This window comes from Fusarium flagelliforme (genome assembly GCF_020744385.1).
Source record: "Fusarium flagelliforme strain FIESC 12 MPI-CAGE-AA-0113 chromosome Unknown B0J16scaffold_7, whole genome shotgun sequence".
NCBI classification, from domain to species: domain Eukaryota; kingdom Fungi; phylum Ascomycota; class Sordariomycetes; order Hypocreales; family Nectriaceae; genus Fusarium; species Fusarium flagelliforme.
In genome coordinates, this window is record NW_025763509.1 from 251,403 (window position 1) to 276,437 (window position 25,035).

Sequence of the window (25,035 nt, forward strand, 5' to 3'; positions counted from 1 at the left end):
TGTGCTTGTCATGAATGAGGACGATCAAGTCATTCGTTTTATCTCCCAAAGGATTGTTAAGATGAACAAAACCTCGAGCACTTCTCCCTCCATGGCGCGTCAGTATGCTAGGCTCGGATCCATAGAGACATAGGTGGCGGAAGCTGAGACTGTTCTGTACGTTGGATTACCAACGCATTCTCAATCTTGAGACTCTTTGTATGAACCAGACCAAATCTTGTGATTTGAATGTAACACGGCTACCCTCAAGGCGTGGTCCGTTCCGTTGTACGTACCAGCTGTGCTGTGTGGGCCAAAAGTCCCGCCCAATTTAACAGAAAAATAAAGCTGAACGGAGTCGGACTCGAGGGGTGTGGCGCTCGGACTAGAAATGGCTAGTCAAAGCATTCCGCGGAGTGCAAGGATCCCCGCAGGCATGTCGTTAGCCCATCAGCTTTTAGCCCTAGAAGAGGAATCATCGTTATTAGATTTGGATCCACGGAGTGATACAAGGCCTGGACGCTATACTATCCCTCCTGTCCGGGGCCCCGGATTGAGGGGTAACCCTAGGTTACCTCAGCCTCGGGTCAGACCTTACCGAGTCTTAACGATCTCCCTTCCTTAGTCCACCCACTGGGGACCAGCGACTTGTGGTTCTGTGTTGTAGACCGTCTGGCCTTCAAATGAGACTCAATACGCCGTGTAGGGCGCAGGGTGCGAAGAAGGTATTTAGAGCCGAGCACCCACCACCTGCTGATCAATTTTGCCCCAACTCATCTATAACACCGCTCTATCCATCCACCTGCAATACAACACCGTCAAGTTAACGAGCTGCAACAAACGACACAATGGCGCACTCCGAGAAGCCCCAGGCAGACGGATCCGACCAGGCGCACGTCGAAACTATCCCCAACAAGAACATATCCCCAACTGACGAGTACCATCCCGAGGAACTCGTCAAGTCCAAGTTCGATGACTTGTCGATCCCACGCACCGTCTGGGTCTTTAGGCGGGTCGTTCTCGTGGCGCTCGCCGTTTATACTGGTTATGTCTGCGAAGGCTTTGAGGTGAGCGATTGCCGTGCGGTTTGTGACCAAGGCTCACATCTGTTTTGTCGCGTAGCTCAAAGTCGGTAACAACATCATCGCGAATGCCGGGTTCATCAAACAGTTTGGTCGTAAAGGCGGCTCGGGTGTACAGGCACTCGATCCTACTTGGGGTAAGTTGAGATGTACGACCACAACCATGGATTCTCTCATGCTGACGGTCGTGAATAGTGTCCACGTGGACTTCTCTCCTGGTTGGTCCTCCTTCGCCTTTATTGAAAACAAAGCCAAGACTAACCAAATCAGAACGTCGGCCAAATTGTTACATTTCTCTACATCCATTGGTAAGCAAACCATGCTGTCTGCTTTGTGCGCCTTTGCCTTCATGTCCAACTACTAACCCTTACAGGTTCTCTGACAGGTTCGGCCGCAAGGCGTGCCTCGCTCTCGCTTGGCTCTGGCTGGCAGTCGTAAGTGGTGAACAGGCAGAGTAGGATGCTCGAATAGCAGGTAGCAGAGCTGACCTCTCTAGGGTTGCATTATACTCAATGTAGCAAAGACCCCTGTTGTGTGGGTAAGTTCAAGCGCACCTGTTACCCAGTATAAACAACATTGTGTGAATGCTGAAACTTGAGTCACAGGCCATTGGAAAGCTTTGCAACGGAGCAGGCGTTGGTATTCTTCAGTAAGCTCTACCTACACTACATTCCTTGCCATTCACTTGTTAACACTCCCCAGGGTCACTTGTCAGGTCTATGTCATGGAAATCTGTCCAAACAACATTCGTGGTGGTATGCTCACGTTTCAAGCCGTTTGGTATGCTTCTCCTTGGTATGGATCAACATATCCTTGCATAAACTAACTCTCCGTATAGGAGTAATATCGGCAACATCGCCTGCAATGTCATGATGCAGAGGTTGAACCAGGACCACCCTGATGACTACTCACTGCCATTGCGGATTCTCATTGCTCCTGTTGCACTGATGCTCATGTTCTGGGCTTTCGTTCCTGAATCTCCCTGGTTTTACGCACGCCATGGAAATAAGGAAAAGGCGATTAAGTCATTGAAGACCCTCTATGGTAATGTTGAAGGCTATGACTTTGAACAGGAATACAGTATCATCGAAAAGACTATTCGGCACGAGAGGGAACTTCTGAATGAAGCACCGAAGATTACGCATGTTTTCAAGGGCCTTAATCTGGTATAATGCCCTTTTATTTGTTTCCCTGCTAGTTGAATCAAATAATCAATCCTAACCCCTCAATAGAAACGAACCCTTACGGTCTTGTTGCTTGCTGTCAGCGGGCCGTTTGGCGGTCTGTCTATCATTCTCAGTTACTCGACCTGTGAGTTCGTCGTCATTTTTATTCTAAGCATCATTCTAACCGTCCAGATTTCTTTGCCATTGCTGGCCTCTCCGACCCATTCCTCGCAACTCTTATCCTTTCGTAGGTTCAACCTGCTGCATAACACATCTGCTCTCCTTTTCAACCACTAATCTTCATCGTCCTGCCACTAGTTGCTGCAACCTCCTTGCTGTCAGTCTGTGGACTCTGACGACTGATAAATTTGGTCGGCGCACGTTCATCACTGTCTCTCAGACTTCTGTCTGTGCTTTCCTCTTTATCGCCGGATCTTTGTGGTGGGCTGGGGCCACTACTGGCAATGTGGCCACTGGCACCGCTCTTGTACGTCCCACTCACTCCTCAACTCTGCTCTTTGCCTCTCCGTCTTACGGTTGAGGTTTAATACTAACACGTCTCAGCTATTTATTTGCTGCCTTTGGTCGTTCATGTTCCAGATCGTTAACCTGGCCTATTTTGTAATGTCGGCTGAGATTCCGTCTGCTCTCCTTCGAGGTAAGTTATCATGGGGCTTGTCCTTCTAATGATCCTTGCACTCATTGACAATGATGTAACAGCTAAAACCACTCCTGTCACATTCTTTGCTCAGTCTATCCTGGGAATCTCATTTAGGTAAGTGGATAAAGCTCAGCCTAATTAAGTCCTTGTCTGACTCTTGTAGTTATGCTGTCCCACCCTTGTTGCTTGAACTCAATATCAAATCATGCTTCGTCTTTGGCGCCTTTTCCGTGCCAGTCAGCGTTCTCATGTGGCTTTACGTCCCTGAAACTAAAGGGTCAGTGAATATCTCTCCATTGGCATCTCCCGAACTTGAGAAAAACAACGAGCTGACTGTTAGTTGTATAGTCGATCTGCCGCTGAGATTGATGAGCTGTATGAGTCTAAGGTCCCAGCTTGGAGGTGGTCCAAGACTATTACATCGGCTGAAAAGCAGATGCACACCGTTCTGCTAGTTGACAACGATCTAAACAAGCTAAAGGATAAATAAGGAGCAAACGTACGCGTTACCCGATTTATACTTAGATGTTATATACTGAACAAGTAAAAGCTAAGGCAGCTTAGTCTTACGGTCTAAGATTAGTTATTATATTGCATAGTATATAGATGAAATAACAGAATAGCAATCGCAGGTTGTAAACCTAACTTAACAGCCGTGTCTAGTAAGAGGAGATAATGAAAGATTTGAGATTATGCCCTCCCATAATAACAGCAGTCTTACCAGTGTAATCAGTGAACTTGCAATTGCTGGAATTGACTAGGGCAGTAGGTTGCCTATCACAGACCCGGATCACCATAAATCATTTGGGCTTCAAGGCGCGGTACTGGGGTGTGTTGAATGCGTCGGTCCACGTCCCTCCGAGATCGTCGAAAGCCTCAAGGCCGTCGGCACGTGGATAGAACAGATGCAGGTAAACTATAAGGGTTATCTCGGAAATGCCCATCGGGACAATGATGGGATGATTGTACGACCCTGGAACTAGATGATGAAAGCCTTTCGATGAGATGTTTCGACTGCAGGAGCACCGTAATATGGAATCAATGGCCCCTCTTTATGGCGAACTGGATTGAAACACTGCAAAACGATTCTCGTGGTTCGGGTGGGGAAGGTACCACGACTTCAGAACACAATACTGGTAACGCATCGCGTCTTTTTCAGATGTCCCTCAGAGATCCGACACCCTGGAAGCTGGGTCTTGCATCCAGCGACATCCGAGTCGGAAATATTGTTTGTTGGTTTGGGTGGCCGCGGCGAGCCGTAGTAGTGCGAGCGTACGGGGGGGGAGGTGATTGGAGGCTGCAGGTAGTTGGAACAGCAGTTGTTGCTGAAGATTTGAGGGAGCCACGCCTGGACCACTCGCAACGCTCGGATTGGGATAAGGAAGGGTAAGGAAAAGCTGGTGACCTTTCTTGATGCAAGGACTATTTTCGTTCTTCTAGCGAAGTGAGTCTCTATTGCTACTTCAGGTAACAGTATAGAGATGATCTGGGCAGGTTATTACCTACCACAAAGGCAACTGCATCAAAACAGGTGGATACTTTACTTTTGTCATTGGATATACATACTTGTATGATTAATCGCTTAAAGGTGGTGGCATCTGACATCATCAGCCTGGCAGAACTGTTTCTAGCCTCTTCTATAAGTAAACATAGAGTAGCTTTTATACCTATACTGTAATATAGTAACTGGCCTCTACTTCCGCTTTATATGTTCGGCTAAATATACTACTATTGTCTATTGTAGCGGCTGTAACATCTGAACACTCAAGCCCCCTGGTCGCCTGGGACAAAAGTGGGTGGTCTGTGCCAACTTCAAGGTTGGCGAGCCAAGAAACAGCAATAGCACGTGATATACTGTACCTTTTCCGCGTTGCTGACATCAGAACAATATTACTGGTAGAGCAAGCGCCAACAGTTGAGGGGTAACATCAGCATGGCTAAGGATCAACTTCTGCCTAAAGCTGCTTAACCTCTTTCCCTTTGAGCGGAGGTCGTTCTGGCTTACTTTCTTCCATCATCATTGTCCCTTCTTACGTTTCCGGACGCTTTGACCCTCCGCCATTAGCGCATATTAGAAAGCTCCACCGAGTCTTTACGATTTTTGGGTAGATCCCGCTGTGAATTTGGTTGGTCGACTTGCCGGTCATACCACTGTACAAGCCGATCCAGCTTGTTTGACAATGCAAGTAATCTCAACGCGGATATGCCCAACCCGAACGACTACACTGTTGGATGGATATGTGCGATAGCTACAGAGTACGTTGCTGCCCAAGAATTTCTCGACGAAGAACATGATGGTCCCGACTATGTCTCTCCCAACGATAACAACCATTATACACTGGGCCGAGTTGGAAGACATAATGTTGTTGTCGCTGTTTTGCCTGATAATGAGTACGGAAAGTCGTCTGCTGCGGGTGTCGCAAAAGATATGATGCACAGTTTTCCCAATGTCAGAATCGGCTTGATGGTTGGTATCGGTGGAGGGGCGCCTGGAAAGCACGATATTCGCCTCGGGGACGTTGTAGTCAGCTCCGGTATCACCAATGGCGGTGTTCTTGGGTATGACTTTGGTAAGGACATACAAGGACAGGACTTTCAGGTCACTGGGTGTTTGAATCAGCCACCAACCCTCCTTCGAGCAGCAATGAGTGGACTCAAAGCCCGGTATGAGCGCAAAGGAAACCAGCTCTCCGAGACTGTGAACTCCATTCTCGACAAGAACAAAAGGCTTCAGAAGAAGTACAAGCAGCCAGAACTATCTACTGACCAACTGTTCAAACCCGAAGTCACTCATGACTCGAGCTGTGCGGCCATCTGCCGTTATGTTGCATCCAATCTAGTATCGCGACCCGACAGAGCTGAAGACGAAGATACTCCAGTCATTCATTATGGTCTTATCGCCTCGGCCGACAGGCTAATGAAAAACGCTTTAGCTCGTGACAAGCTTTCGGAAGAACATGACGTTCTGTGTTTTGAGATGGAAGCTGCTGGTCTTATGAACCAATTTCCCTGCCTGGTTATTCGTGGTATTTGCGATTATTCGGACTCCCACAAGAACAAGGAGTGGCAGGGGTATGCTGCGATGGTGGCTGCTGCCTATGCAAAGGATCTTCTCTATCAGATCGCTCCGAATAGGCTCGAAGCTGAAAGTAAAATCAGTGACATTCTATCTGGTAACCATCAAGCTTAGGTATCAATATGTCAGCCTATTGACGATGTTTTAGGCCTTCAAGAAGTCATACAGAAGCATCGCGATATTGCAAAGGAGCAACTCCAAGTTCAGAAAGATCAAGCCAAAGAAAGACTTTCTGAAGAACAACAAAAGTGCCACCAGCTATTTCGTCTTACAACTAGTAGCAAGGACGCTACCTATGAATGGTATAAGGGTCGAATTGAAGAAAGGGCAGAGGGCACATGCATGTGGTTTCTCAGACACAATCACTTTCAAACGTGGTTGAGCCAAGACTCTGGACCCCTGCTGGTCTCGGCAGATCCTGGCTGTGGAAAGTCGGTGCTGGCTAAGTACCTGATAGACTACGGCCTACCGCGATCGGCAAGCATTTGCTACTTCTTCTTCCAAGACCAAGACCAGAACACAGTCAGGCAGGCCCTTTGCGCCCTACTCCACCAACTCTTTTCTCTGAAACCGGCTCTGATTGACCATGCTTTGCCACAGTTCCGTAAGGATGGACAAGGCCTTATTCACTCCACAGAGTCGCTTTGGAAGATTTTCCAAAACTCTATCAAGGATTCCCGAACAGGATCTGTAATTGTTGTCCTTGATGCCCTAGATGAATGCGCCGAATCGGAGTTTGCGGACCTGATGAGAAACGTGGAGAAGCAATTCCGCCGCGACCTGGCAGGCTATGGGAAGTTGAAGTATCTTCTGACATGCCGTCCATACAACCAAATCCTGTCTGAATTCCGCACCTTATTGTGTGTCTTCCCACGGATTCATATACCAGGAGAGGAGGAGTCAGAAACCATTGCAAAGGAGGTGAATCACGTTGTTAGATGTCGGGTCGATCAGCTGGCGATTAAGAAACGCTTCACAGCCCAGATAAAGGAGCATCTGGAGAAAAAGCTACAGGAGGCTACTCATCGCACATACCTCTGGGTATATCTCGTCTTCGACTATTTGGAGAAAGAAGGCTTCAAACAGACAGTAAAGGGACTCGAATTCGCTATTGCAAGACTTCCGACAGGGGTCAATGAGGCATACGAACAAATTCTTAACAAGACAAACAAAGATCCGATGGTTTCGAAAGTCTTAAGTATCATGTTAGCAGCGAGCCGCCCACTGACCCTGTCGGAAATGAACGTTGCCGTCAATGTGGATGACAAATGCCAGTCTATTAACGACATCGACTTGGAGGACAATGAAGAGTTCAAGTCGCGTCTCAGATCTTGGTCTGGGTTGTTCGTCTCAATCCACCAAGGCAGTATCTATTTTCTCCACCAAACAGCTCGCGAGTTTCTTCTCGAAGATTTGGAATCACCTACAAGGATTCACTCAGGGCTGCAGTGGCACCATTCCATCCCTATCAGTCACGCACAAGATGTTCTTTTGAGTATTTGTGCCCTATATTTGAACCTGTTCAACTCGAAAATCAGCTTCTCAACAGACAGTGATCCAACAACCGGCCGACGTATCGATAGAAGCTCGTTCCTGAATTACTCTGCCGAAAACTGGATTGCCCACTTCCACAAGGCTGATATCGCTGACGGTACTACTATCTTATCCTCTATTCGAAGACTGTGCGATACCTGTTCAAAGAGCTACTCAGTATGGTATAATATTTATCGTCATAGCAAGCCTATGTCTGATCCTGGGAACTGTACAGATTTGATCATAGCATCGTATATTGGGCATCCAGCTATTGTCAAGCTCCTTCTCGAGGAGGGCGTAGAGACAGAAGCAAGAGATAGCTTGCGTGGATTGACCGCGCTATCATGGGCAGCCCGGGAAGGACACGAGGCCGTTGTCAAACTACTTCTCGAAAGGGGCGCGTGCATCAACCCGGAAAGGGCGGGCTCTAGTGAGACGCCACTATATCTCGCTGCTAGGGAAGGGCACGAGGCTATTGTTAAGCTACTTCTCGAAAGGGGCGCGGGCGCCAACATCAGAAATGGTTTTCAGGATCAGACACCGCTACACATAGCAACTGCACGGGGGAAAGATGCTATTGTAAAGCTACTTATTAGCGAGGGTATGGAGGATAAAGCTAAAGAGAGACGCATAAGATTACGTAAGTATGACTACTCATCAGGGGTATCACAAGTAAGAATGGACGTTATATCCGATCCTGATTTATTTTAATCGCACTTATGTATGTTTCTTTTTTCAATAAGCCTTAATTTAAAATATCTTTATCACAAAACTTAACGTAACACTCCTCTCTCATAATACAACGGCAGGCGTGCCAGTGATATCAGTGAACTTGCAAGTGCTGAAAGAAACTGAGGCTGCAGGTCGCATGTTGAACTGACGTAGACCGTTGGGATATCTTTCCTCTAGTCTTCGGGGCCGCGTCTTTATTCAGACTACGTTAGCTAAAATGGGGATGGATTAGTTAATCAATCGAGCCCTTGTTACGTGAGGCATACGCGTTGGGGATCGGGAGTTAATGGTTACATTCCTTGCCCCTAGGGTAAGTGGTCAGAAATGGCAGCATGTACCCCCTGTACTTTACTATTGCCAAGCATAGCACATAATTTCCCCTCAATTAGCCAGAAGAAACAGTGCACCTTGAGTCCTCTTCTGTAACTTCGATTCAGTTTTAATAGCTGCTGACAACCGCTTATTGCCAAGGCAGCATTGACTCTTCATTTTGGTCTTGTGAAGCAGGAATGCATGTGCACTTACTCAATCTTCCTAAAATCACCCTTCCAGCGAGCCCTGCTCTGGCACTCCGTACTCATTCTTAGTTTTCGAACAGGACACTAGGTAGGCATCGTTTGGACTCCAGTATCTTACCTGCCATTGAAATTAACGTGTTCACTGGTAACTAGCGAGATGGAAGAGAACCAAGACAAGCAGGGAAAATGCCTCCCAGGAACACAACGCAATGCTCTCAACACTATACAGACATGGGCAGAGAGTCCTGACGGGGAGCCTATATTCTGGCTTGCTGGTATGGCTGGAACAGGCAAATCGACTATCGCAATTACTGTTGCCAACTGTCTCCATGATAAGCATCAATTCTTCAGCCGTGAGCAGGTACTTGACGACCGCACAGTTCTTGGGGCGACCTTCTTCTTAAGTCACGAGGACCCCGATCGCAATACTGTCAAGTATGTCTTTCCCACCATCGCGAGAACCCTGGCGGAAAGGTTCCCCGATATAGGAGAGTATATCAGCCAAAGCATCTATCGTGATACAACGGTCGGTACTGCCAGGCTTGTTCAGCAAATGCAGAGCCTCGTATCCGAGCCCCTAGCCATCTTCACCAAGACCCTCTTGGTAGGTGTCCGCCTAATTCTTATCATCGACTCTGTAGATGAGTGCGAGGACAGCTCAGAAGCTGTACAATTCTTACGACTGCTTCCAAGCCTAGGAATGTTTCATCCCATAGAAGTGAGGGTTCTTGTTGTCAGCCGCCCGGAGAAGCACATCTCCCAAGTCTTGGACGATCCAGACCTGAGAGTGAAGAAGCTCGTCCTGGAGAAGATTCCCTTTCACGTCGACTTTCCAGATCCCGATGATATCACCAGGTTCCTTAGACATGAACTCGATAGTATCACGAAGCGGCGTGAATTTTCCCACGACTGGATCAAATGCGAGGAAATGAGTCAGCTTATTGAGCGGGCCGGTGGTCTGTTCATCTACGCCGCTACAACATGCAGGTTTCTCGACATGACAGACGATGATGAAATACAAGGTCTACGACTGGGGAAGTTGATTGAAGGCAAAACGGATCATGGCACTCCTGAAGCACGTCTGGATGAGATATACCGCAAAGTGCTCGCTTTTCCCACGAGAAACATGTCCAAGGATGAGAGGGACGTTGTGTTCAAAAGGTACAGATGCATTCTCGGATCGGTCGCACTCGCCTTCTAGCCCCCGTCAGTGGTCACTATTGAAAGCCTATTGAAGCGGGAAGGTATTCGGAAAACCCTGATGGATTTTCGGTCTATCCTAGAGGTTCCTCCAGACGACGAATCCGCTGTGAGCTTTTTCCATATGTCCTTTCGTGATTTTCTCCTCACCAAGGAACGATCTGGAGTCGACCTGTTTGTTGATCTTGCGCAAGTTCACCGTGACCTGTTTCTCAACTGCGTTGCTATCCTGAACGAGTCCCTTCACCAGGACATATGTGGTCTAGCTCACCCGGGGACTTTTGCTTCTCAGATCCCGAAAGCCCGAGTTCATGAATACATACCACAACATATCAGATATTCTTGTCTCTACTGGTTTGATCATCTTTCCAAGCTCAGTAACCTTCAGCCCGTCTTGGAGTTTTTGGATGATGATGGGGAAGTTTACGAATTTCTCTCCACAAAGTTCTTATACTGGCTTGAAGTTTTGAGTCTGCTGGGAGAGTATCACAGATCAATACCAACCATCAAGCACCTGCAGCTCTTAGCCAAGGTAAGTCAACCATTTTCAATCACTTAACCACAAGCCATGCTAATATTTCCTGCTAGGCTGATAAATCACCCGCATTATCTTCATTCCTTCACGATGCCTACCGTTTCTTTCTCAGCAATAACAAAACTATCAGTCAGGCTCCACTTCAAGCATATTGCTCCGCACTCATCTTCAGCCCTGTCAAGAGCATCATTCGCGCTACGTTCCTAAGCCTTATTCCATCATGGATCACACGTTATTCAGACTGGACAGATGAGTGGGGAACCGAACTCATGACGTTCAATGGAATATGGGGCGGGTTTGACATATCTCGTGACGGGAAAGTTCTGGTTACCGCAGACTTCGAAGGGTCAACAAGAGTTTGGAGTGTCACCACGGGGTTGGAGATGGCAAGATTCCAGCATCCTTCTAGGGCTATTAATTTTGCCATATGTCGAGACAACACAACGATTGCATCTGTCCACAGAGATCTTACGATCTCATTACGGTCCCTTTCAAATGAATTTGAAACTATCTTGACTGGCAATACAAAACCCCAATCACAGATAGTCGCCTCACCCACTGGTGATGTTTTAGCATCGATATCAGAAGATTACATGATCACATTATGGGACATGGAAACCACCAAGATCATCGACCAGATTGTTTTCGATGAAGGAGAGTCCATCTTCGGCCAGCGCCTTATCTTCTCACCCTGTGGGCAAGTGCTGATAGCAGGGTGTGGTGAAGCAACTCGCGGGGGGGTTTTTGTGTGGAATTGGAAAGCTCAGACGCGAAGGAAAATCAAAAAGCATCACAGCCGAGTGCGAGCGATCGCTGTATCACCCAATGGAGAGTATTTTGCTTCTTCGGACGAGAAAGGAAGTCTTCAAGTCTGGACCAAAATGACTGAAGCCACGAAAAGCGAAACTGAGATCGAGGGTTGTGTCCTTTCGATTGCTTGGCATCCTGATAAGTTGTGGATGCTGGCTCTTGGAATCGACAACTCTTCTATTCAACTGTGCAATATAGCCAGTGCTCGAGTGCAAATGATTAAGCGCATCGACGTGCCCGGCACAGTTACAATTCCAATGGAAGGCCTAGCTTTCGCAGGAAGTCTCCCAATCCTGGCATCGGCAAACTACATGGGCTGCCTGAGATTATGGGATACTGATGTCGCAAGTCCAGACCTTGCAAAAAAGACGAGGATACATTCTCTACATTTCCCGGCAGGCAATAACACTATGGTGCTGGTGGTTTCGGAAGACTGTGCCGAATTACTGAATTTACAAACAGGGGCCAGACAGATCTTTCTCACCGACACAAGGGCCGTTGCATTCTCGCCAGCGCAAGATCTTGTTGCCTTCTGTTTCAAGAACGATACAATCCAGTTTTGGGATGGCACACTTACAAGGTTGATCAAGACCTTTTCTGAATTCTCGGACGTCTTCTTTCCCAAATGTGGCACCCTCATAGTCCTGATGTTTAATAACAAAGCCCTTCTCCTGGAGTACCATACGCTTAATAGCCAATGCTTAATCGAACTCCCCAGGGAGTGGGTACCCCGGGCTGGGCCTATCCTTACCAGCAAAGGAATTAGCATCGTCACCAAGGGCGATGAGAAAGAGTCTAACAAGATTTGGCTATTTCGATGCGACACTGGTGAATTGGTGCCTGGCTTTCCTCATGTGATCGCATTGGAGCGCGGTTGGACCTCAGTGAGGGACGAAGATGTGTTCATGTCGCCAAATGGTCAGCACATGTTTTACTTGACGACTGGTAAGAACAACCAAAGTTCGTTTGTAACGTTGAACCTCGAAGCAGACTATGAAAAAGCAATCTTGGCCCTCGGTCAGGACAAACCATTCACTTCACCTGCGTTCTCACCTACGGGGAACCGTATGATCTTGGGAACCGATTTGGGGAACATCTTCATTTGGGATTTAAATACTATGGCTTTAGTTAAAAAACTGGCCCCCTGTACATCTCCCATAAGCAGAGTTCATTATTGTACTGGAGAAAGAACAACAGTTACAACCTGGACGGATGGGGGCAACGAAAGCCAGTTATGGGACGTGGAAAAAGGGCAATTAGTGCAAAAATGGAAGGCCGATGGAAGTATCGACCAATCTTTTGAGAAACTCGGAGCTGACCGTCAACATTTCACGCTAAATGGAGGATGGCTGTTATCGCCAACAGGCGATAACACGGCCAGTTGCAGCACACTTACTGACAGAGACACTTGTCGTCTGGATATCGAAGGAGGTTGGGTATGGCAAGGCAATGACAGACTTCTCTGTCTTCCCTCAGAATTCAACCCGGATGGGGATTTTACATCTTTTGGATATGTTAGCTGGCCAGTTAAGGCAGTAAGTAGGGATAGCATTGTTCTTGGATCTATATCTGGTGACTTGGTTTCCTTCAAGTTTAACAACTCAGAGATGCTTTTTAAGAAAGTAGCAAATTAGCTTAGTACGCATAGATAGTTCTACCAAGGCATTTTGCGCCTTGTTGGTTTCATTCTCCGAAATTCGTTACTGCTTGGCAAATTATAACAAGTCCTATTTAAAACAGTTTCAAGTCTCGTTTAGCACATGAGTACAGCTATTTAAAAATAAAAATAGAACCGTGATATGTTTAATTGAAAATGTTGTATAATTGTGACGACATCAGGTTTAGTTTGCACATGGCTAGTCCAAAGTGGGACCTACGTCACCATACCAGTTACGTCATCCAAGCCAACCACGACCAAGTATTCGATCAAGACACAAGATATAAACCCAGCACCAGCAAACAATCCATCAACAAGAATTAAAGTCTTACACAATAACGCTCAATTCAAAATGTCAAAACTCGTCAACGACGTCAAGTCCGGTATTAAGGGCATCCACGGAGCCGGCGAAGCCCTCCGCGGCAATGTCCTCGACGCCACAGACCAAGCCTTCCACACAGACAAGAACGACCCCTCAACCCTCAAAAAAGAAACCGACAACAAGATCATCGCAGAGAAGGGCAAGCAAGACATGAAGGATTTCGATAACACGCTTGCGCGACGTGAGCATGAGCATCGGGGCATGGAGCCACCTGCCCATGTCGGCAAGAGAGAGAAGGAGATTGAGCAGGAGAATGAATTGAGGAGAAGTGAGCGTGAGCTCGAGAGACTAAAGGCGCATGATAGACCTAATGAGGGATTGAGTCGCGAACCAGGTACGATTTTACCTGGGGAGACTAATACTTATGGGAATGGAAGGACTGACGATGATGTAGATGTGCCTGCGCGAAAGTTGGCTTAAGGACTTTCCAGTGGAGTATTTATTACAACATTCGCCATACCAAGATCAAGACTTCTTTATGGTTCTTGTTGATGCCTAGACATCAAACGTCAGTCGAGAAGATTATTTAACGATACCAATTTAACGAAGGAGGAACTGGTGGTATGTGGCTTGAGATGGAATCAATATACCTGGCATACTAATATCGATATCATTGTTCGAACTATTCTTCCTTGTGTGATTTATCTATGAATGTTGAATCCCTCCATGTCCCTGTGTGCAAGCAGTTTCTTTTCATTGCGTGTACGCTATCTATTTCTTATATCCTTTCTCAGCGCCCTCATATTTCTCCCCAAAAGTCTCAAACCACTTCTCAATAGCCCCAGCCCCCATACCCGCACTAATAGTCTCATCGCCCCTCTCAAACTTAGGCACAACCTCATCCATAAACTCCTCCACCGTCAACGTCTGCGGCGCATGCTCCTTCTTGTTATCATCCGGATTCTCCCTCTCACGATGCAGATCAGTCGCAACCATAGGCGGCGCAAGTTCTACAACTCGAATATTGGTACCATGGAGTTGAGTGCGCAAGTTCATGGACCAGAAGTGTAGCCAGGCTTTGGTGCCGTTGTACACGGGATTGATGATGCTGAATGGGATAAAGCCCAGAACACTTGAGACATTCATGATTAAAGCATTGGGCTTTTCTTTGAAGTGGGGAATTAGGTGCAAGGCGAGATGCATGGGGCCGCGGATGTTGATGTCGATTTCCTGATCGGCTTTTTGGAGGAAGTCGTCGTTCTTGAGGACTTCGATGGGACGTTGGACACCGGCGTTGTTGATTAGACAATCCAGCTCTGGGTGCTCGCTGGTGATTTTCTTAACAAAGGTGGGAATGTGATCTGTCTTTCCTGTGTCGAGAACGTAATAGCCAGCTGCGCCGATCTCTTTGGCTGTGGTTATGAGATTCGCTTCTGTTCGGCCTGCGATGAGAACCTTTTTGCCCTTGTAGATAAGATATTCGGCCAAAGCGCGACCGATACCGCCACCTCCGCCGGTGATGACGGCACACTTGAATGCGAGAGCGTCTTGTGTCATTTTGCAAATGATTAACAACTTATGAATAACAGTTTAGATAAATTACGAGTGTCTTCAAGGTCAAATTCCAGCGTAGTTATATAGTGGAAACCCGGCCGGAGCTTCGGCACTTATACTGGAGAAATGTTCGCGTCATCGGAGGCGCTACGCCCGTGGATCTTCGGACTGAAAATCGAATCCATAACGAAAACGACGATGATAATGACGTAAATTAATTAGGAATGCGATATTGAATGTCGCTTGGTGGAGTATCTCAAATAACCGACTTTTATGTGCCTGTCAGCACCCAGATTTCCTTAGTAAGCTCGGAATTATTTTAAATCTTCCCTATATCCTCACAAAGAACCTTTGCGATTTTAAAATCCTGCTCAATAGCCGGACTATAAAAAGCACAATTTTCGAGATATCCCAAAGCAAAAGATGTCCATTTTTTATCCACGTCTGAGGCAATTTCGCGGATGTATGGGTAGGGTGATACGCTGAGCGCAAAGACTACGCAGATCTGGCCGAAGATTCTGAAAACAGTAAGTATAGATTCAAGGAGTAATCCAATGGGAGAGCCTTACTGGCTGCAGACAAAGAATTTGAGGGGATTGCAACTTCGCATTGAGTTGGTGACTTGGATTACTGATGCCCAGGCGAGAACTGAGTTTATTGCGTCTCGGCATTTTCGGAGGTGGCCTTCGGTGAGAGATGAAGGTCTTTCTAGAGCGCGATGTCTTGCGAGGTTAGTATTGTTGGGGCTCGCGGGGACATACTTACAGAAGAGGGCGACCGATGTGATATCTCGCCACGAAATATCTCGCATGCAACCAAGCCGTCACGAGCGCATCGGAAGGAGACTCAGCATGCGTCAAAGGCGCTTTAGGATCAAACTGCAACATAGGCGGCAACCTCTCCCGCCATTGTTCCAGTTGCCTAATAAGTTCATCCTCGACAGGTTCAGTAGGATAATCAGCCGTAGGATCTATCCCGTTAGCACACCATCGTCACCCTCATCAACACACCCCACTTACTAAAATGGAACAAACTATTACGCGCTCTGGTAAGAATAAGCCGATGCGCAAGCTGCGATAGAAAATGATAATGAAAAAACGGATCATCACCCGGATACCGAAATGATCCAAAGGATGCTATATCTCGTGCTGAGATGAATTTTGGCAACGCGATATGTTCTTCGAGTTGAAGGGAGTTACTTGGTGGGAGGTTAAGTTCTTGTGAGAGGACGGCTTCGAACATGCTTGTTATCCAGAAGAGACGGGATTGCATGTCTAGCATCCATTCGTCGCGATCTCGTGATACACTGTGGAGGTTAGTAGAGTGCTCAGACGTGGGGTGGTGGCTTACTTGTTCCAGAAGAATGCGCTGCAGGCGCTCGCTTTACTTAGCATAGACCACCAATCCAAGGGTCGAAGAGCCTCTGCATAAAATAGTCTGCCATTGTTAGTCTCAAAACCAGAGGCCGTGGTGGATCAACGTACCCTGACAGAAGATAGAACTGACACGCCTGAAGATCCTGCTCACACATCAAAAAGCCGAATCTCTTCCTTGCTTCATTGAAAAAGTCCAAACCAGGCATCTCATCTTCCTGTTCATTAGGATACGGAGTTGACACAGGCGTTGACGCGAATCTCGCTTCTCGCAACGCTTTCTGTCCCATTAACCCGAGCGCCATAACGACGAGGACGATACAGCTTTCGATACAGATTCCAAAGTTGCCATCGATTGCTACACCCAACGTACGCTGGAAATATGTCTTTTGATCCAAGATCGGCGTGGCGAGGTTGAAGGTTGTGAAATACACATCCGACAACTCCTTCAACGTGGCAATACTCAACTTAGAAAGCCACTCAGACGACATATCCACCGATGTAGAATGCGGTAGTTTCGGTCTTGCAGCTTCCAAGCGTGTTGAGTACGTCGCACCATTCATCTGACACATTAACTTGACAGACTCGGGAAGTGCAGCTTGAATAGCAGGCCAGAACAAAACTTGATGCGCGCTGAATGATATCGCTGGGTTCGGATCACTTGGTGTTTCAACGATGGTGTCGCGACGTGCGAGAAAGGATGGTACACCGAGGACTTCGCTTGAGTTGGCGGGAGATTTGGGATTAAAAGGCCGCAAAGCTGTGGAGAGTATCCGGGCAGCTTCTGGAGGAGCTTTGTCTGTTTCTTTGCCGTCGTCGATTTTACCTTCGATGCGACGGAGGATATTGACGATCATTCCCAGCGAAGCTTCATTTCTGGTCCCATTAGCACGCAACTACCCACAAAAAGCGCTTAACTCACCGCGTCGCCTTTCGCGTAGTGAATTTACACTGAATTCCCAAAGATTTACAAAGACCACATGGAAAATCTTCATCACATCTCGTTTTCTTCTGTCGACAATACTCGCAAGCCTACAACGTTAGCCTGACTCATACCAGAGTTCTGTGTGGCGTACCTGTCTTGCGATGAATCCGCGTTGGCGCTTGGAGGGAGGACCCTCGTCGGAGGGTGCCTCGAGGGCTGGACTGCTCTCTTCGCGGTCTGCCATACAATTGATGGTGATGGTGAGGTTCTTGGCGATGGCCGGGGAGGAATGGGGAACTCCGGATGGGACACGTGAAGGAATTTTTGATGCTTCGGTAGAGGGGTATTATGGGTATAAGGATATCAAGAAGGTTGAGCAAAACTGTTTCACAATGTGGCACAAATTTGATAATGTGACTCAGTTGACTTGTTTGAGTTCTCTTCCTCTTGCAATTAATGATTTCTTCTTTACCTTTGCTGTTTGTCGCGTACCCACTATGTACATCTACGCCTTCGTCGCAACAACAAACAATCTAGGATACGGCAAAAGAACCTTGCCATCTTCCTGTGCGGTATAAGCCTCCTTCAACTTCCCCAAATAAGTCCCAATAAACTCCTCCCTCGCACCATCATCCAAAGGATCAACATAAGGTCGTAGTCCTGTTCCCTTGACCCATTCAACGATACCCTCATGGTTCTCCATAACATGCATATACGTTGTCTGCCAAATATCCAAATCAGCACAAAGAGGCTTAAGACCATCCCAGATCTCAGTAGGTGAAGGAAATTGATCTCGTTCAATGTTTGCGCGTGCAAGAACGTCGGTCCAAGGCTTGTTGGGCGTCGCTGCTACTTCGCGCATGAGCGCGTGACTAGGTTCATTCAGATTGTACGGGATTTGAAATGCGAGGCTTCCACCTGGTGCAAGATGTTTGAGGAGCTGTGTAACGATCCCAATGCGTTTGCCATTGGGTAACCACTGGAAAACCGCGTTGGAGAAGAGTACATCCACAGGCTCGTCTGGCTTGTAGCTCGTCAGATCAGCAACCTCAAAATCCACTTTTGGCAAAGTCTCTTTCGCCTTGCGAATCATATCAGGCGAGGTATCAAAACCTGACACTTTTGCATTGGGGTAGCGCTCTGCTAGTACAGCAGTTGAGTTGCCTGGTCCACAGCCGATGTCCACGACGCGCTTTGGTGACGCGTTGGGCACGTGAGCTAGAAGGTCCGTGGAAGGTCTTGTGCGGTCTTTGAGGAACTTGGAGTATTGGTCTGCGGACCAAGTATCTTTTCTTTGGGCCATTGTGGTGGTAAAGGATCTTGAGGATGGTCGCGTGATGGTGTTGAAGAGATGACGTCGTGCGACGTGAGACAGAGACATTGTTACTGATGTGAGGGGATGAATGTGAAGCTGGAGTAATCTGCGATGTTATTTCTGATACCCTCAATGAGGATTTGTGAGCTTATATAAGATTAGCCAGCGCTATTATGATTTCAAGGATGAAGGCTATTCGGCACGCTGGTGATGATGTTGCTCGTAGATGACGGATGCGACCGAGTCGGAATCCGATGGTCTCGTCCGAGTGAGCGGGACCGAGTCGGCTGAAGCGTCGGCGTTTCGGATGTATTGTCGGCGGGCGATTACGAGAAAATACCACTGTTCGGCGAAAACCTAATCACAAGAAGACCAAAAAAAAAAATGATGAATTCGGTGAATGGCCGAGTTTGACGTAGTTTAAAAGGACAGATTGAGATTTACATGGGTGCTATGATGTGGTTGGCTGTAACATTTGACAATTGGTGTTGTGTGAACATCAAAGAAACATGTTGTATGGTGAGAAGATGTTAACACAGCTTTCACTACAACTCAGTTCCAATGAAAATGTCAGAGTAGCTTACAGAAGCACCATTTTTAAGTTCAGTATACAGTTTCTTAGTTACTAACTACATAGAATAAACATAGCAAGTAACTCATTTGCCTTCCTGACCTTTGCTGTCTTCTTACCCTACAACCAGAAACGCGGGAATCCACGCGAAAACCCGTGCGCCAGGAACATGAGCCTTTCTACAAGCGAGCCAATCAATAAACAGTTCCGGCCGCGTGGCCTAATGGTTAAGGCGCTAGATTTCGGTTCACCGACATCCAATTCTCTAGAGATTCCAGGTTCGACTCCTGGCGTGGTCGAAAATTCGTCGGTTCAGTTCTTTTTGGGTTGAAGCAGTCTTTTTTTATCTATTTACTGCTTTGTTACTTTGCAGGTGGTGGTTGTACGATGATCGCTTGAGTTGCGTTGTGAAATCCGCCATACTGATGCTCCCCACTTTACCAGCCCAAAGACGTTCAGCCACCTTGTGGAATTGATAAAAAGAGTAACTGCCCGCAATTGCCTTCGTCTCTTCAACAGACCAAACAGCACTCTAGAAAATAAAAGTCATGCATCTCAGACAAAATGGGAAGGCGCTTCTATCAACCCCATCCGGATACAGCAACTCGTGAATCAAGCTTAACTGCATATGACTTACCATCGTCAAATTAGACTTTCTGTTGAGCTTAACACCGGAAGGTTGGTTTCCCGGCCCAGGCTTCAGGTTCTATTGGTCAGACCTTCTGTTTCTAGACTGCGGAATTCAGCCTTTTGGTTCAGGGAACTCAATTGGACTTTCGCTTCTTGACTCTCCATTGACATTTAGAGTTCAGACCCTGGTTTCAGCTGGACTCCGGATAAGACGTCAAGTTTCAATAGGTAATTTAGCCACGAGGAGAAGTGGAGAACTGTCCGTCATGCATAAATATTCATTGGCTGATACAGTAGATGAAACCAGGTATTGCCGAGAGCTCCTAGGGCTGTTGCTCGGTTGAGACTCAGATACCCCTACCGATATCGTGTTTGAGACTCACGATAGCAGATTTTATGGTATGCCGGTAGTTCAATTCTTGTAACGTATTTCCGCCAAGGCGTATTGAAATAACCTTAAAGCTATCACGGGCAAGGTTTACCAGGGGACTGTTTGTCTCACAGCTTCGGTCAACCCGATGGCAAGGCAGGATCACACGCGAAGTCAGTCACGATGCTATTCAGAGAGGCGACATGCTAGAAGAGTAGAACTTCTATAAATGTTAAAGAATTCCTCGCTCTAAACTCATATTCTCATTAGCTCAGTTCGTTTCTTCACTTTCATCACAACCTTTCGCTTCAATACCACTACTTCAATCACTACAAAGTCTGCGACTTTCTTTAACAACACCTTCAAAATGCCTTCTTTCACCACCATCGTCGCCGCCCTCGCTGGCTCCGCCATCGTCAACGCCGCCGCAGTCCCTACCGAGCAGCACCTCACCACCACCACCCTTCACACCCGCGAGCTTGCCAAGCGTGAGCCCGTCACCGCCGCCATCCTCACCGCAGCTGGTACTGCGGCCGTCACCGCCCTCGTCAACGAAGCTGTCCAAGCTGCAGTTGGCTTCATCGGCGACATTTCCAACTTTGACGCTGGTCGTGAGGCTTTTACTGTGCAGACTACTGAGGCTATGATGGCCAACAACCCTGATCCTGAGCGCTTCCAGGCTGCTGCTTGTTATAACAAGGCTTTCTCTGTTGCTGATCCCGCCAACATTGATGGACAGTCTTCTGTTGAGTTTAGACTTGGTATTCTCAACACTGATTATGAGTGCATGTACATTGCTGCTCCTAACCAGTTCTTCACTGAAGGCGATGGTGGTTTGATCAACGTAAGTCTCAACACAGTCACACAATATTGAACAGCGCTAACAATTATTCACAGCTTTCCTTCACTCACACCGACCGATGCACCTTCGACCAGGCAACTGCTGATCTCACCTGTGTTTAAGTGAGGGGCAGGGAAGGAATTCATATTCTGTCATTATGAAAGAAAATTGAGGCGGCTGGCTGTCTGTATTTTGTTATGAAATGAGTAGAGCAACGTGCTTAGATGAATTCATGTTCCGACTATCCCACTATCGACCCATATCTGTGTTTTCGATACTGCTGAGTGCTGGTCCATGTTTCGCCCTATGTCAATTGAGTTTCGGCGAACCTTATATGCTTAAACCTCGGTCTTTCCCCATGTGAAGATGTACGCATCTGTTGAGATAAACGTATGATGCCATTATTTTCAGTTCTTTCACGACAACTCCAATCAGCTTAGCTGGCATACCTCGGGCCGAATTGAGTCATCCCAGAGGTGTCCAACCCTTCCGCGTATAAAGAATCAGCCCAACAGGAATGATAGCATCCTCACGATAAACAACAAACTCTGGATAGAGTAGTCCCCCTCCGTTAGCCTGCGTCACCCCTTCTATCTTTCTCTACTGTCAATACGGTGTTGGTCAGGTTGGATGGATAGTTGACTTACGCAGTCATATCCTGGCTTGGGTGCCGTTATAGTATTGTCCGCCGCCATCCTTCTTTCCGGGTTCTTGGCAACAACGTGACAGATGAGCACGGCATGGGTTCTCGAAAAGAGATGGTGGTTCTTTGCGTATATATCTGCTTCTGTTCAAGGTTAGTCTGAGCAATTGCTGTCAAGAGTCGGAGCTTACTTGAGGATGTTGGAGTCGAATAAATGCCAGCACCAAACATTCCCTTGTTATCTGCATAATGTTATTTCAACATCTAAATGAGGAAGGGGAGAAAAAGTCATACACGCTTTGTTCAGTTTAAAAGAGTGCCTCAGAACCCCACATAAGAAACACGAGTCGTTATCGCAAAGAGTCAGTGTGTTGCCCTTGCTCCCTATGCGGCACGCACGTTGAGTTCCATGGTACATTCTTCGGTAACTACCGCCATTTCTATTATAGTTAACCTTCTGAATGACGTTCATGAATTGTTAGAGCTTACAGGTAGGTATTAAATCGTTTGCCTCGGTAGGAGCGCCCCATATCGAAATTGCGCACGAAGAATATGGACTTGATCTTGGCACTTTTACCAGGGTGACGCCATGACTGATAGAACTTCGACTCGTCTAGCGACCATGTCAACTGAAGGCCAGTATGATTCATACTGTGGAACTTACGGTCCTTGTACTTCGGATCATTTTTATCCAACCGTGTCATAGGCTACGGAGACGTAAGCAGGCGTTCACTGAAAAGCTAAGGATCAAACGTGCAACGGGCATGGCGGTAGCTGGTAACGTATGACGCTACTGTATCACGGCAGTATTCGGACACTCATACCATGCCGTGTCATGTGCCAACAGCGACAGATTTATACGCAATACATAACGTCAAGGTCTAGACTGCCCTGCTGGAATGAGTGACTCGTCCTGCAGGGAGCTCACTGGCATATATGAATTACGCTGGCCTGAACCCGACATCGTAATATGTCTGCCTAGCGAAATAAATGAGGCGTCCAGTAGATAACAACATGTAGCGCCGGTGTGGTGATGAGACATGGGAAAGTGCGCCTTGTTATCAATCGAGGTTTTCCTACATGATATTAAGCGCCAATGCAAGCCGGCATTCACTAATACCATCAGCGTGGCCAATGCACTGATCAGTAAGAAGCCTTTTTCCACTTTATATCACGATGGTTGCACGTTTGCATGCTTTCAGCCGCATCGCTGAGACAGGCTTGGAATGTTGGCCAATACTTAACAGCCAGGTGTATGATTCACACACAGTAGCGGAATCGGCCGAACGGTGAGGCGCATCAACAAATCCTACCTGCGTGGGTGCCGCAGATCTGACGTTGGGCGTTGGGCGGAATTTTGAGGCTGAAGAGAGGAGATTAATCAGAGTCACAGGCTACCACAGCGGCTATAAACAGCAGGTACAGGGGGGGCCGGAACCAATCGATATTGCTAAGGATGTCGCTGAGGCAAACTACTGCATGCAAGCTGTCAGTGGCATCAGAGCCTCGTTTCAACCCCCATGTTTTCCCTTGCATGAGGCGGAGTTATCTGAACAAGTTCATCGATCAACAACTGCTAATATTAACTGTCTACTTGGCGACCGGTGATTGCGTGGTTCAAAATTACAATGTGACGTGTCGAAGCAAACAAGGAACGCCATTTATCGCGGGAAATGATAAGGCTGTCTAGGCTTTGTCATTTCCACTTCTAAAAACCAGCTAGGCTTTTGAGGTACTGCTTTCCCAGACGTACACTTAACCCTCTCTAAAAACAACAACTGCTACCATTCCCAGCACAGAAAAGCCATATGGCTTGCTTTCTTGAAAGAATCGATATCGAGGCGCTCGTCTCGGAAATGAAATCCCCATCAATATTCAATCGGAAGCGACGACACCAGACTTCCAATCCCTCTAGTCCAAGCAGATCACACTATGACACCAAGAAAAGACAAGAAAACCGTGCTACAGCGCAGGAGACCCTATCAATCTTGCCAGATCTCCTCAATGAACTCGGTACGAGAAACAAAGCTGAGGAAGCTACGAAATATTCCTTCGAGTCTCTGCACCATCTTCATCCCAATATGTGTCCAAACTACCCACGGCCCGCTACGATCAGAGTAGTTAACAGCGATACCCACAACGCAGCTATCGGGCTATCATATCTGACATATGGCGATTGCCCGAGTCCGAAACGGTCGAGCAAGCCTCCACTGGTTGTGAACTTTGCCAACCGCCATAGTCCTGGTGGAGGATGGCTCAACGGTGCCATGGCACAGGAGGAAGCACTTTGTTACCGAAGCTCTCTCTCAATGAGCCTCAACAAGCGACTGTATCCGATGAAGAGGGGTGAAGCTATTTACAGTCCCTACGTGCTCATCATGCGTGAGGATCTGGCTTCAGGCCATACAGTCATGAACGTCCCAGCTGCTGACATGCCGGTCGTCAGCGCTGTGACAGTCGCTGCCCTTCACAAACCCCCTGTCAAGACCTTCAATGTCAAGATTAATGGCCCTGAAAGTTCTACTTCTGCTGTGGCTCAGAAGCGAGTCTTTGCTGATGACCGTGACCGCGATACCACAAAGGCCAAAATGAGATTGTGTCTCCGGATGGCTGCTAGGAACAGACATAACATGCTCGTCCTTGGCGCTTTGGGATGTGGTGTATATAGCAATCCCCCAGATGATGTGGCCCATTGCTGGCTTGAAGTGTTACGAGAGTATGAGTTCTCAGGCAACTGGTGGCGCGAGGTGTGGTTTGCTGTCTTTGACCCAAAAAATGATGGCAACTTTGAGATATTCCAGAAGGTACTCGATGGACAGGAGGTTTAAAGTCTACGAGACTTAGCTTCTATGTAGCCTTCTTAATCGAACTTCTACCGACACCGTACAGGCTATTGACCACTCGGAGCGTAGTGTAGTGAGATGGCTAAGTTTATAGTAATGCTAAAGGCCCTTGACTTGCTACACTGCCTGCCCGGGCGAACCCTGATCGTTCAAATAACAGTTTACTCTTGTATAAAGAATGTACTGCGCCCAGTAAAGCGGCAGATTGAAATTCTCAGCCCTAACCTCCATGACTGCCTCTCTAATAGCCAATACCACAGGGGTCTCTTCCCATTGAGCTATAGCTCGACTGGACAGAGAAGAATAAAAATGCTCCGCACACCCTATCAATCGATGGCCATAAACAGCCGTTGATTAACCGTGTGTCACGAGTAAGAAGAGAGTCGTAGTATCACATTAATACACAATGTAGGTCGAAACTCTTGAGGCTTTACAATGGAAATGCGAGATACTTGATACACAATGCTTGACAAAGCCTCATAGCTAGAACCTGTTGGCTGTTGCCTAGCGCTGCAGCCTGCGCCACGCTACGCGTTGAGCCATTCGGAAAGGATCGGCGAATTTCAGGTGCACAGGCGCCTGGCAACATTCAAATGTCAAGATATCACATGGCAGTAAACAAATCATAGCAGCACACGTAGCTTATGGATCCAGTATACAGGCCTTCTGGTGGTGGCCCCATGGGTGCAGGCGTCACGT

At 47.4% G+C, this 25,035-nt stretch overlaps 9 protein-coding genes and 1 non-coding gene across 10 annotated transcripts; 7 read left to right on the forward strand and 3 right to left on the reverse strand.

The window, feature by feature from the left end:
• Positions 1-827: 827 nt before the first annotated feature.
• B0J16DRAFT_417748 (general substrate transporter) lies at positions 828-3,378 on the forward strand (the record flags this gene model as incomplete). Its single annotated transcript, XM_046133699.1, has 16 exons — positions 828-1,046; positions 1,102-1,198; positions 1,257-1,279; positions 1,332-1,369; positions 1,435-1,495; positions 1,558-1,599; positions 1,667-1,710; positions 1,764-1,841; positions 1,900-2,227; positions 2,294-2,372; positions 2,420-2,474; positions 2,546-2,714; positions 2,792-2,885; positions 2,948-3,002; positions 3,052-3,165; positions 3,237-3,378. 16 exons carry the CDS (start codon positions 828-830, stop codon positions 3,376-3,378), a joined length of 1,638 nt encoding a protein of 545 aa, XP_045978536.1.
• Positions 3,379-4,832: 1,454 nt separating this feature from the next.
• On the forward strand, positions 4,833-8,433 carry B0J16DRAFT_180488 (uncharacterized protein). The gene is made up of 2 exons (XM_046122591.1): positions 4,833-6,061; positions 6,113-8,433. The coding sequence occupies exons 1-2, from the start codon at positions 5,092-5,094 to the stop codon at positions 8,206-8,208; spliced, it is 3,066 nt and encodes a 1,021-aa protein (XP_045978537.1). The 5' UTR covers positions 4,833-5,091; the 3' UTR covers positions 8,209-8,433.
• Positions 8,434-8,904: 471 nt separating this feature from the next.
• Positions 8,905-13,013, forward strand: B0J16DRAFT_323665 (quinon protein alcohol dehydrogenase-like superfamily; the record flags this gene model as incomplete). The annotated part of the gene is made up of 4 exons (XM_046125785.1): positions 8,905-9,908; positions 9,975-10,479; positions 10,536-12,827; positions 12,945-13,013. 4 exons carry the CDS (start codon positions 8,905-8,907, stop codon positions 13,011-13,013), a joined length of 3,870 nt encoding a protein of 1,289 aa, XP_045978538.1.
• Positions 13,014-13,231: 218 nt separating this feature from the next.
• B0J16DRAFT_348279 (uncharacterized protein) lies at positions 13,232-14,029 on the forward strand. Its single transcript, XM_046128707.1, has one exon. The coding sequence runs from the start codon at positions 13,302-13,304 to the stop codon at positions 13,749-13,751; it is 450 nt and encodes a 149-aa protein (XP_045978539.1). The 5' UTR covers positions 13,232-13,301; the 3' UTR covers positions 13,752-14,029.
• A 13-nt stretch (positions 14,030-14,042) lies between these two features.
• On the reverse strand, positions 14,043-14,882 carry B0J16DRAFT_403769 (uncharacterized protein; the record flags this gene model as incomplete). Its single annotated transcript, XM_046132737.1, has 1 exon — positions 14,043-14,882. The coding sequence occupies exon 1, from the start codon at positions 14,826-14,828 to the stop codon at positions 14,043-14,045; it is 786 nt and encodes a 261-aa protein (XP_045978540.1). The 5' UTR covers positions 14,829-14,882.
• A 50-nt stretch (positions 14,883-14,932) lies between these two features.
• Positions 14,933-18,752, reverse strand: B0J16DRAFT_375105 (uncharacterized protein). The gene is made up of 10 exons (XM_046130665.1): positions 17,654-18,752; positions 17,596-17,618; positions 17,275-17,453; positions 17,121-17,230; positions 16,310-17,074; positions 16,176-16,262; positions 15,845-16,131; positions 15,591-15,795; positions 15,395-15,547; positions 14,933-15,343 (listed from the first exon to the last, which is right to left on the reverse strand). Exons 1-10 carry the CDS (start codon positions 18,502-18,504, stop codon positions 15,145-15,147), a joined length of 2,859 nt encoding a protein of 952 aa, XP_045978541.1. The 5' UTR covers positions 18,505-18,752; the 3' UTR covers positions 14,933-15,144.
• A 466-nt stretch (positions 18,753-19,218) lies between these two features.
• B0J16DRAFT_t270 lies at positions 19,219-19,308 on the forward strand. Its single transcript has one exon. It is a non-coding gene; the product is annotated as a tRNA-Arg (tRNA).
• Positions 19,309-20,109: 801 nt separating this feature from the next.
• On the forward strand, positions 20,110-21,035 carry B0J16DRAFT_180512 (uncharacterized protein). The gene is made up of 2 exons (XM_046122592.1): positions 20,110-20,853; positions 20,907-21,035. Exons 1-2 carry the CDS (start codon positions 20,377-20,379, stop codon positions 20,970-20,972), a joined length of 543 nt encoding a protein of 180 aa, XP_045978542.1. The 5' UTR covers positions 20,110-20,376; the 3' UTR covers positions 20,973-21,035.
• Positions 21,036-21,165: 130 nt separating this feature from the next.
• B0J16DRAFT_180513 (uncharacterized protein) lies at positions 21,166-22,372 on the reverse strand. Its single transcript, XM_046122593.1, has 7 exons — positions 22,251-22,372; positions 22,158-22,200; positions 21,983-22,106; positions 21,788-21,933; positions 21,685-21,735; positions 21,498-21,637; positions 21,166-21,444 (listed from the first exon to the last, which is right to left on the reverse strand). The coding sequence occupies exons 1-7, from the start codon at positions 22,257-22,259 to the stop codon at positions 21,316-21,318; spliced, it is 642 nt and encodes a 213-aa protein (XP_045978543.1). The 5' UTR covers positions 22,260-22,372; the 3' UTR covers positions 21,166-21,315.
• An 874-nt stretch (positions 22,373-23,246) lies between these two features.
• On the forward strand, positions 23,247-24,511 carry B0J16DRAFT_180517 (uncharacterized protein). The gene has a single exon (XM_046122594.1). The coding sequence runs from the start codon at positions 23,302-23,304 to the stop codon at positions 24,319-24,321; it is 1,020 nt and encodes a 339-aa protein (XP_045978544.1). The 5' UTR covers positions 23,247-23,301; the 3' UTR covers positions 24,322-24,511.
• Positions 24,512-25,035: the final 524 nt, after the last annotated feature.

What these genes read in the sequence shown, in the direction of transcription:
- B0J16DRAFT_180488 (XM_046122591.1), top strand. Translation starts at nt 5,092, where the DNA reads ATGCCCAACCCGAACGACTACACTGTTGGATGGATATGTGCGATAGCT. An exon ending in AATCAGTGACATTCTATCTG is followed by an intron (nt 6,062 to 6,112) that starts GTAACCATCAAG and finishes ACGATGTTTTAG; the next exon opens with GCCTTCAAGAAGTCATACAG.
- B0J16DRAFT_348279 (XM_046128707.1), top strand. Translation starts at nt 13,302, where the DNA reads ATGTCAAAACTCGTCAACGACGTCAAGTCCGGTATTAAGGGCATCCAC.
- B0J16DRAFT_375105 (XM_046130665.1), bottom strand. Translation starts at nt 18,504, where the DNA reads ATGTCTCTGTCTCACGTCGCACGACGTCATCTCTTCAACACCATCACG. An exon ending in GTACGCGACAAACAGCAAAG is followed by an intron (nt 17,454 to 17,595) that starts GTAAAGAAGAAA and finishes CCTCTACCGAAG; the next exon opens with CATCAAAAATTCCTTCACGT. An exon ending in ACTACGCGAAAGGCGACGCG is followed by an intron (nt 17,075 to 17,120) that starts GTGAGTTAAGCG and finishes TAATGGGACCAG; the next exon opens with AAATGAAGCTTCGCTGGGAA.
- B0J16DRAFT_180512 (XM_046122592.1), top strand. Translation starts at nt 20,377, where the DNA reads ATGCCTTCTTTCACCACCATCGTCGCCGCCCTCGCTGGCTCCGCCATC. An exon ending in GCGATGGTGGTTTGATCAAC is followed by an intron (nt 20,854 to 20,906) that starts GTAAGTCTCAAC and finishes AATTATTCACAG; the next exon opens with CTTTCCTTCACTCACACCGA.
- B0J16DRAFT_180513 (XM_046122593.1), bottom strand. An exon ending in TGATCCGAAGTACAAGGACC is followed by an intron (nt 22,107 to 22,157) that starts GTAAGTTCCACA and finishes CATGGTCGCTAG; the next exon opens with ACGAGTCGAAGTTCTATCAG. An exon ending in CCAAGCCAGGATATGACTGC is followed by an intron (nt 21,445 to 21,497) that starts GTAAGTCAACTA and finishes CAGTAGAGAAAG; the next exon opens with ATAGAAGGGGTGACGCAGGC.
- B0J16DRAFT_180517 (XM_046122594.1), top strand. Translation starts at nt 23,302, where the DNA reads ATGGCTTGCTTTCTTGAAAGAATCGATATCGAGGCGCTCGTCTCGGAA.